Here is an 11,216-nt window from a genome sequence, read left to right as displayed (position 1 = left end):
CTTGTTCCTCCTGAAATGTCAATAAGGCTGCAGTATCCTTCGGGGTTTGTTGGGAGCTAGGATGTAAAATCCACTTTAGAGAATGGAATATATGTCTGCAGATGACTGGTAGCATGTAGGTCAATCTGTAGGTGAAAACTGACCATTGCTGGATGTTACAATTGCAATATACACTGAGTGTATGCATGGGAAATGTGTCAAACACACAGTAAAGAAGTAAAGGGGAGAATGATATTGTGATTTGTTATTGTCTAAATGTATTGTGCCTTTAAGAGTCACCACAGCCTTTTAAAATTGACCCATCATCCCCATCTGATGTCAGTGTGTTAAAATGGGAGGAGTTGTGAATTGTGAATAAAACAAAACTACAATGCTCAAATGTACAGAGCAAGTTCACAGAGAAACCAGTTGAAATATTCACTTTTTGTTATATTACAGCAATTTGTTAAAATCAAATAAATAATTTTTTTATGTTTATGTTTATTTGGCAGACGCTTTTATCCAAAGCGACTTACAATTTATAACCTATAGGGCATGTTGTAATCTGTGGGGGAAACCGGAGTACCCAGAGGAAACCCATGCACACATGGGGAGAACTTCTACTTCCTGAAACAGGAGTGCAAATGTGACGCGATACCTGCAACACAAACGTTATTTACTCCACAGAGATCGGCTCACAAGGCATTCATTTGTTCTAGACGTCACTGCAAATGTATTGAAAAAATGAGGGAACTTGGTCTTTACATCTATATGGAAACTGATCTGATACAATTAATCAGAAACTAAAGTGTTGAAATTTGATTTGAGATGTTTTGTTTTCAAGATGCAAAGTAGACTGTAAAACTGAAGGCATTTAGAAAATGTCCGTTGGAATGGATGCATGGATGGATAGATAATCTACTGTATCTGCAATTAGAACTGCGCTGCTCTGGATGGCTGCATTTTGGAGTAGCTCTGTTGACTATGTAAGTTTTACCTTTTCTTGGACATTTTTTCTTCTGGTGTCTCGGGAGGAATGGTATTTTTTTGGACATTTTTTCTTTTCTGTTTCTGGTGCTGTGAAGCTTGGAGGATTTTTACTGCTATTTTTTCACTTTTTTGAGCATTTGTTATGATGTGTAACCATGGTAACAAGCTGGTTTACAATCGGGAGCAGCTGATTAACATTGGGAAGGCTGAAATAATACCTCAACTGAAGCCACAAATCCCAAATGAGCTAAAACGCAAGAAGTGTGGGTGCAGAGCAGGAGCAAAACGGAGACAGAGAAAGAGGAAATTCAAACCATCTCTTCCATCGATCATGATGGGCAATGTGAAATCACTGGCCAACAAGATGGAGGAACTCCAAGCCCTTTCAAGGACTCAGCCAGAGTATCAGCAGTGTAGTGTTATGTGTTTCAGTGAGACGTGGCTGCAGGACCATATCCCCGATTCCAGCGTCTCTCTGCCAGGATTCCTGACTGTGCGAGCAGACAGAGATCTGAAGAGTAGCGGGAAAAGAAAAGGAGGTGGATTGGCAGTGCTTGTCAACAACAGATGGTGCCATCCAGGTCATGTTTCAGTGAAATGTCATCTCTGCAGCCCAGATGTTGAACTCTTGGCAGTAAGTTGTCGCCCATATTATTTGCCAAGATATTTCACCAGTGTTGTCTTGGCAACCGTTTATACTCCACCTTCAGCCATTGCTGAAAATGCATGTGATGCCATCAGTTCCGTTGTCGCTAAGCTACAAACCCAGCACCCCAATGCATTTGTGGCTATATCTGGTGATTTTAATCATGCCTCGCTCTCTGCTACACTTCCAACATTTCAAGTTTGTCAGCTGCTCCACCAGAGAAAACAAGACATTGGATTTGTGTTATGCAAATGTAAAGAATGCATACATGTCTAAAACAAGACCTCCTCTGGGCCAATCAGATCACAATCTTGTTTTTCTCTGCTCAGAATACAAACCACTTGTTCAGAGGCAACCTGTGACAAGAAGAACTGTAAGAAAATGGTCACAGGACGCTGAAGAAGCCCTGCAGAGTTGTTTTAAGACCACAGATTGGATGACTCTCTGCCAAGGATATGAAGAGGACATCAATGCCATGACTGGATGTGTCACTGACTATATAAACTTCTGTGTGGACAACATCATACCCACCAGAACAGTGAGATGCTTCACTAATAACAAACCCTGGATCACCAGTGAACTGAAGAATCTGCTAAATGAGAAAAAAAGAGCCTTCAAGGAGTGAGACAGGGAATTATTGAGGAGTTTACAGAAGCAACTGAAGATCAAGATCAGAGACAGCAAGGAGGCATACAGGAAGAAGCTGGAGAACAAACTACAGAGGAACAATATCAGAGATGTCTGGTCAGGGATGAAGAAGATCACAGGCTTCAAGCTGAAGAAGGATTGCACAGATGGCAGCCTGGACACGGCCAATGAATTGAACAAGTTCTTCAATAGGTTCAGTTTAGGAACAAACCCAGCATCCTCCTCGCCTGTCCCCAGCCAATCAGACATCCCATCCTCCTCTGATCCAACATTTTCCTGTCACACTCCAGCTCTTTTGTCCTCTAAGGCAGTCATGGACTCTTCTGGTTCTATAAATCTGTCTTCAACCAAGTCAGGAGAGGCTGCTGCCCCATTTACCTCCCCCACCCACCTATCTGTCTCTAGAAGTCAGGTGAAGAGGCAGCTGGAGAGACTGAACAGGAACAAGGCTGCAGGTCCAGATGGTGTCAGCCCCAGGGTACTGAAGGCCTGTGCAGAGCAGCTCTGTGGGATTCTGCAGCACTTCTTCAACCTCAGCCTGGCGCAGGAGAACGTTCCAGTCCTGTGGAAAACATCCTGCCTTGTTCCAGTTCCAAAGAAAACTCGCCCATCAGTCAGTGATGACTACAGACCGGTTACCCTGACATCCCACATCATGAAGGTCCTGGAGAGACTCCTGTTGGTCCACCTGAATAAGCAAACTAGAACATATCAGGACCCGCTGCAGTTTGCTTATCGCCAAGGAGTTGGAGTTGAAGAAACCATCATCCAGCTGCTTCAACCAATCCACTGTCATCTGGACAAAGCAGGCAGCACAGTCAGGGTCATGTTCTTTGATTTCTCCAGTGCATTTAACACAATCCAGCCTGATGTACTTTGCCAGAAACTCCAGAAGACACGGGTGGGGGCCTCAACTATCGCCTGGATTAAAGACCACCTGACAAACAGACCACAGTTTGTGAGGCTGAAGAACTGCACATCAAACCAGGCAATCAGTAACATTGGAGCACCACAGGGGACTGTACTCTCACCATTCCTATTCACCCTGTACACCTCAGACTTCCAGTACAAATCAGAGACCTGTCATCTACAGAAATACTCAGATGACTCTGCAGTTGTCGGGTGTATCAGAGATGGACAGGAAACTGAGTACAGAGAGCTGGTGGAGCGCTTTGTGGCATGTGTGGAAACAATCATCTGACCTTGAATGTGAACAAAACAAAGGAGATGATTTTAGACTTCAGAAGAAACAGGGTGGAGTCAAACACTGTTTTCATCAGGGGGGAAGAAGTGGAGGTGGTTGAGGAATACCTTGGAGTTCACCTGGACTACAGACTGGACTGGAGAAAGAACAGCGAAGCCGTTTACAAGAAGGGACACAGCAGACTGCACTTCTTGAGGACACTTAGGTCCTTCAATGTCTGTAGCAAGATGCTGCAGATCTACAAGTCTGTTGTTGAGAGTGTAATCTCTTCAGCCATCGTCTGTTGGGGTAGCAGCATCAGAAGCAGGGACCTGAAAAGGCTCAACAGCCTAATATATAAGGCTGGTTCTGTTCTGGGGACGACTGTGGAACCACTGGAGGAGATAATGCTGATTGATTGTTTGATTGATAATGCAAAGAAGGATTCGAGAATCAAGAAAATTATGGACAACCCTGAGCATTCTCTTCACAAGACTGTCCGACAACAGAAGAGTATCTTCAGTCAGAGGCTTCTTCAGTTTGGCTGCAACACTGACCGCTACTGGAGATCCTTCCTGCCAACAGCCATTGTAATATACAATAACTCTTTGATGACTTGATTATTATTATTATTCTGAGTTACTACAGCAAGCAATTTCCCTCTGGGATTAATAAAGTATTTTTGAATTAGAATTTGAATTATGTCATTGTCTTATTGGATGAAAGGATGGATGGATGGATGGATGGATATATAACCTACTGTATCTGTAATTATGTCATTGTCTTGTTGGATGGATGAATGAATGGATGGATGGATGACCTAATGTATCTGTAATTATGTCATTGTCTTGCAGGGATTCCCAAAGTGTGGTGCCCCCTTGGGGGTGCGCGAGCTGCCGCTAGGGGGTGTGTGAGGTGAAAAGTGTAATGGCTGCGGAGCTCAGAGAAGTCTGTCAAAAGTCACCATTAGCGTAGCCAGAAACTCATTTGTGGGTGGGCCTAAGAAAATGTAAGTGGGCCCAATAAACATAATTGAAAACAAGTATATTTTGCTTGTGTGTGTGTGTGTCCTCCGCACATGCCCTAGCTCAGGGGTCGGCAATCCGCAGCTCTGGAGACATATGCGGCTCTTCCATCCATCTGATGCGGCTCTCTGTGCTTGTAAAATAATGAATGGATATTTAAATAAAATGTTTTATATTTTACTGCGTAAATTTTACATCTGTAAGCTAATTCTAAATGTAAAGATTGTCTGCGTAAACCTGAACAGGTCCAACCCGGTCTACTGTGTGACCGGGTTGATGAATCACGCTTGTGCGTAATCATATCGGCGCTTTCTGAGCTGAAGACGATGTGAGATTCTGGGACTCTCCTCAGACGCCACATTGGAGACAGGAACAAGCACAATTCAGCCAAAGTTTCATCATCAGGGAACATTTTCTAAGTGAAAAGTCTCTCTGAGAGACCGGGTTTGGAAAACTCTCTTCAGTGGAAGAAATCTTCCTGCATGCGCTCTGGTTCTGCAACGCTCTCCAAGCCCCTCTCCACATCTTCAGCTCGCTGTGCACCGTACGTACACGCTGACAGTGAGCTGCGCTGAGCGGTGTCCAGCTCAGATCTTCAGAAGGAAATCTTTTCTTGAGTGATTTAGCTACATCTGCGATTTGCGAAACGAATAAAGTGTCAGTTCGTCTGCATGCGTCGGGGTAATTCTTTCTATTCTTTCTCCGTCAAAATCAACGGCCAAATACGGGAACTGTCCGGTCAACACAAGCCCTGCCTTTAACTGTTTTGTTTTCTTGTGAAAATTGTTACAAATTTAACTTGATTAACACCAGAGCCAGGCGCACAGCACCATTATCTCCGTCGCTGTAAATGAGGGGAAAACAAAATGATCGGATCCTTTTCTGACCTCCCCCACCTGCAAAGTTTAATTACAACAATCAAACGTGACAGAGATTTGTATTCTGAACAGTATAAACATGTTTTAAAAAGAAACATGACAAAAGTGGCACCTGCTCAGTAAAACCACCAACAGGGTGAAAAATATCAAAATGTTGTAGGCAGAGACGGGCTACAACTTCTGGATCCACTTTATATAAATCGTTTTATTGATTATCTTCTTATGAAAGATAACTTTGACGTACACGAGTGACCGGTACCGGCTGCTGTCACCTCTTGTGAGCAACGCTCTGCTGTCTGAGGGTAGGCCCCGCCCACAACACCGCGGCTGCTGCGGTGTTTTCTTTACTGTGGGAAACTGGTAATAATGGCTCTTTGATGGGAACAGGTTGCCGACCCCTGGTTTAGCGTGACGTCTGATATATATATATATATATATATATATATATATATATATATATATATATATATATATATATATATATATATATATATAGATATATATATATATACAGTTGTGGTCAGAAGTTTACATACACTTGTAAAAAATATAATATAATGGCTCTACTGAGTGTCCCGTTATTTCTAAAACTCTGATTTTTCTCTGATAGAGTGATTGGAACAGATACTTCTTTGTCACAAAAACATTCATGAAGTTTGGTTCTTTAAGGTCTTTATTATGAGTTAACAGAGAAAAGTGATCACATTTGCTGGGTCACAAATATACATACAGCAACATGAACTAGCAATTTTGGTGACTTAGAAACGTGTCAGTGAACTGATCTTCATAGCATGGCATCTTAACTTCTTGTGAGTGATTATGAGTGACTACAGCTGGTGACTTCTCTTAGGCCCGGTAAATAGGGCTCATTGGACACAAACGCCCACAAACGCTACAATGGGAAAGTCAAAGGAGCTCAGCATGGATCTGAAAAAGCGAATTATTGACTTGAACAAGTCAGGAAAGTCACTTGGGGCCATTTCAAAGCAGCTGCAGGTCCCAAGAGCAACAGTGCAAACAATTGTTTTTAAGTATAAGGTGCATGGCACTGTTTCATCACTGCCAAGATCAGGAAGAAAACGCAAGCTATCACCTGCTGCTGAGAGAAAATTGGTCAGGAGGGCAAAGAGTGAACCAAGAATCACCAAAAAGTAGATCTGCCAAGAATTAGAAGCTGCTGGAACACAGGTGTCATTGTCCACAGTCAAACGTGTTTTGCATCTCCATGGACTGAGAGGCTGCCGTGCAAGAAGGAAGCCCTTGCTCCAAAAGCGGCACCTTAAGGCTCGACTGAAGTTTGGTGCTGATCACATGGACAAAGATAAGACCTTCTGGAGGAAAGTTCTGTGGTCAGACGAAACAAAAATCGAGCTTGTTGGCCACAATGCCCAGCAATATGTTTGGAGGAGAAAAGGTGAGGCCTTTTAACCCCAAGAACACCATGCCTACAGTCAAGCAAGGTGGTGGGAATATTATGCTGTGTGGCTGTTTTGCTGCCAATGGAACTGGTGCTTTACAGAGAGTAAATGGGATAATGAAGAAGGAGGATTACCTTCACATTCTTCAACATAACCTAAAATCATCAGCACGAAGGTTGGGTCTTGGGCGCAGTTGGGTGTTCCAACAGGACAATGACCCCAAACGCACATCAAAAGTGGTAAAGGAATGGCTAAATCAGGCTAGAATAAGGGTTTTAGAATGGCCTTCCCAAAGTCCTGACTTAAACCCCATTGAAAACATGTGGACAGTGCTGAAGAAACAAGTCCATGTCAGAAAGCCATCAAATTTAACTGAACTTCACCAATTCTGTCAAGAGGAGTGGTCAAAGATTCAACCAGAAGCTTGCCAGAAGCTTGTGGATGGCTACCAAAAGCGCCTAATTGAAGTGAAAATGGCTAAGGGACATGTAACCAAATATTAGCACTGCTGTATGTATATTTGTGACCCAGCAAATGTGATCAATTTTCTCTGTTAACCCATAATAAAAACATTAAACAACCGAACTTCATGAATGTTTTTTGTGACAAAGAAGTATCTGTTCCAATCACTCTATCAGAGAAAAATCAGAGTTTTAGAAATAACGGGACACTCAGTAGAGACATTATATTATATTTTTTACAAGTGTATGTAAACTTCTGACCACAACTGTGTATATATATATATATATATATATATATATATATATATATATATATATATATATATATATATATATATACAGGTGCTGGCCAGTAAATTAGAATATCATCAAAAGGTTGAAAATATTTCAGTAATTCCATTCAAAACGTGAAACTTGTACATTATATTCATGCAATGCACACAGACCAATGTATTTCCAATGTTCATTACATTTAAATTTGATATTCATAAGTGACAACTAATGAAAACTCCAAATTTGGTATCTCAAAAAATTAGAATATTCTGAAAAGGCTGAATATAGAAGACACCTGCTGCCACTCTAATCAGCTGATTTACTCAAAACACCTGCAAAGGCCTTTAAAAGGTCCCTCAGTCTTGTTTTGAAGGCACCACAATCATGGGGAAGACTTCTGACTTAACAGCTGTCCAAAAGACAATCATTGACACCTTGCACAAGGAGGGCAAGACACAAAAGGTGATTGCTAAAGAAGCTGGCTGTTCGCAGAGCTCTGTGTCCAAGCACATTAACAGACAGGCGAAGGGACGGAAAAAATGTGGTAGAAAAAAGTGTACAAGCTCTAGGGATAACCGCACCCTGCAGAGAATTGTGACGACAAACCCATTCAAAAATGTGGGGGAGATCCACAAAGAGTGGACTGCAGCTGGAGTCAGCGCTTCAAGAACCACCACGAGGAGACTCATGAAAGACATGGGATTCAGGTGTCGCATTCCGTGTGTCAAGCCACTCTTGAACATGAAACAGCGCAAGAAGCGTCTCGCCTGGGCCAAGGACAAAAAGGACTGGACTGATGCTGAGTGGTCCAAAGTTATGTTTTCTGATGAAAGCAAGTTCTGCATTTCCTTTGGAAATCAAGGACCCAGAGTCTGGAGGAAGAGCGGAGAAGCACAGAATCCACGTTGCATGAGGTCCAGTGTAAAGTTTCCACCGTCAGTGATGGTGTGGGGTGCCATGTCATCTGCCGGTGTTGGCCCACTCTGTTTCCTGAGGTCCAGGGTCAATGCAGCCGTCTACCAGGAAGTTTTAGAGCACTTCATGCTTCCTGCTGCTGACCAACTTTATGGGGATGCAGACTTCACCTTTCAACAGGACTTGGCACCTGCACACAGTGCCAAAACCACCAGCACCTGGTTCAAGGACCATGGTATCCCTGTCCTTGATTGGCCAGCAAACTCGCCTGACCTTAACCCCATAGAAAATCTATGGGGTATTGTGAAGCGGAGGATGCAATACGCTAGACCCAACAATGCAGAGGAGCTGAAGACGACTATCAGAGCAACCTGGGCTCTCATAACACCTGAGCAGTGCCACAGACTGATCGAGTCCATGCCACGCCGCATTACTGCAGTTATTGAGGCAAAAGGAGCCCCGACTAAGTATTGAGTGCTATACATGCACATTCTTTTCATGTTCATTCTTTTCAGTTGGCCAACATTAGAGAAACAAACATTTTTTCATTGGCCTTTAGAATATTCTAATTTTCTGAGATACCAGATTTGATGTTTTCATTGGTTGTCACCTATAAATATCAAAATTAAACGTAATAAACATCGGAAATACATTGGTCTGTGTGCATTGCATGAATATAATGTACAAGTTTCACGTTTTGAATGGAATTACTGAAATATTTTCAACCTTTTGATGATATTCTAATTTACTGGCCAGCACCTGTATATATATATATATATATATATATATATATATATATATATATATATATATATATATATATATATATATATATATCCATGCCCTGATGTGGGGCTGGGGGGTGCGTCAACGTGGTCGGGACATAGAAGGGGGTGCGCGGCTAAATAAGTTTGGGAACCACTGTCTTATTGGATGGATGGGTGGATTGATGGATGGATGGATGGATGGATGGATGACCTTCTGTATCTGTAATTATGTCATTGTATTATTGGATGGATGACCTTCTGTATCTGTAATTATGTCATTGTCTTATTGGATGGATGGATGGATGGATCAACTGATGAATGGATGACCTTATGTATCTGTAATTATGTCATTGTCTTATTAAATGGATGGATGGAAGGATCAACTGATGGATGACCTAGCCTATCTGTATTACACCATATATGTGGCTCAGTCAATAGTCCAAGCTGCAGCTCAAACACCCTCTTAGCTGGAACGTGGAAAGACTATGATTTACCATCAAAATAAAAGTCTATTTATATTTTAGACCTTAGCGGTGGTGGTTGCAGACATCATCAGTGACTTTGAAATTTCCCATGGTATTACTGTCTCCACTTCCCTGCTCAGTTGTCGGATTGAAAAGGGGGTAATTCACCCGGAAGTATGGCTGGAAGGCTTTTATTTTTTTCAATAATTACCGGAAACTCCCTGTTAGTACCGCTGGTCTGACGGGTGTAGTATCTCCAGCTGGAGAGAGCATCCCGTTCTGGAGCGTCTCGTTTGGACTCAGGAGCAGGAAGCATGTCCTGGCTCTACCTCCGAGGGATTGTTCTCACCCTGTGTTTGGCTCGAACTGTGAGTAATTTATTGCATGTTTTTGAAATAAAAAAAAACGACTAAATGGTAACTTATGACGTACTTTTGCTTAAAAAAACACATGAAAAAACGAGAAACGTTCAGAAAATGTCTAAAAAGTAACGAGCAAAAGTCAAGTTAAAATGTTAAAGCAAACACGGTAGACTGCAGCCATGGAGAGGAGCTGAAAAAAAACGAATAAGCATCATTTTTATAACTCTTCTTTAACCTTTTTTTGCAACAATGAAAACACAACAGTCCTCCAGGTGTCTGATTTTTGGTTCAGATAAAATTTATATCTGTTAGTACATGCTGCATTGTAAATTCAAAGGCACCCATTGCCAGAAAACACAATAAAGTAATACAAGCAAAGGCCATTATGGCACAATCAGTTCCTAATATTAATGCATTCATTCAACAGCTTAGAATAAAAACACAGTTTTTGATTATTTTGCAGGTGAAAAGATCCTACATTTCAAAGTTAGAGTAAAACAATGACACTTAAAGCACATCTTTATTTGAGGCTCTAAACTCAACAATGGCTCAAGGTTTTAAAGCTATTTCATATGTAGAGCCTCTCAGGGACTCAAGTGGCTTTGTTTGTTGGGAGCCATGTGTTCTGTGGTATGTAGGCATCATCCTCTGAGGATAATTTGGGTCATATTGTAGCTTTTTTCATGGTGTACTTATTCTGCTCCACCAAACGTGCCCCTTTGGATTGACATCTCTTCATGTGTGTGCCTGTTCTGGATTTTGTTAACCCTAATGTGTGTGAGTGCATGTAAACGTGTGGATGTGTGCAAAAAACCTTTTGCTTTTTTAAAATGATTAACTTGACTTATTTCACGGTCTCCTTCAGCCAAGATAAATCAAACTGCATCCGGCAGCAGCACACCCCACCGCTAAACAAGTCACCTTGCTTGTGCTCAGGCGTGAGTCTTTCAGATGTTAAAGGCACAACTCCTGAGTGAGCTGATTAATCACAGGAAAAAAAAGCTGCACTAATTTAACTTATGTGGAAACGTTTAGAAGATGGGCTTATTTCTGAGTTTTGGTCAATTTCTGCATAAAGAAAATGAAAAATGTAACAGAAAAATGTCTGCATGCTTGCAAATTTGCTAAACTACACACATCTAGTACATTTTAATGCTAATTTACGTCTGTGCTTGGTTCATTTTGCGATGAAAAAGTACATCATTCA

General features: G+C 41.8%; 2 protein-coding genes across 4 annotated transcripts in view; one reads left to right on the top strand and one right to left on the bottom strand.

The window, feature by feature from the left end:
* xcr1a.1 (chemokine (C motif) receptor 1a, duplicate 1) overlaps positions 1–11,216 on the bottom strand; it is a 92,638-nt gene that overhangs the window by 28,920 nt on the left and 52,502 nt on the right. The window lies entirely within an intron of this gene.
* ghrhrl (growth hormone releasing hormone receptor, like) overlaps positions 9,891–11,216 on the top strand; it is a 64,948-nt gene continuing 63,622 nt past the window's right edge. Inside the window, exon 1 of the mRNA XM_054730100.2 lies at positions 9,891–10,015. Within this exon, the coding sequence (XP_054586075.1) occupies positions 9,962–10,015 (54 nt within the window). The 5' untranslated portion in view covers positions 9,891–9,961. The remainder of the gene's footprint in view (positions 10,016–11,216) is intronic.

Source organism: Nothobranchius furzeri, chromosome 8, assembly GCF_043380555.1.
Source record: "Nothobranchius furzeri strain GRZ-AD chromosome 8, NfurGRZ-RIMD1, whole genome shotgun sequence".
In the NCBI taxonomy this organism is placed as follows: domain Eukaryota; kingdom Metazoa; phylum Chordata; class Actinopteri; order Cyprinodontiformes; family Nothobranchiidae; genus Nothobranchius; species Nothobranchius furzeri.
The sequence above is the reverse complement of the archived record's forward strand: the minus strand, read 5'-3'. Positions and strand labels throughout refer to the sequence as shown.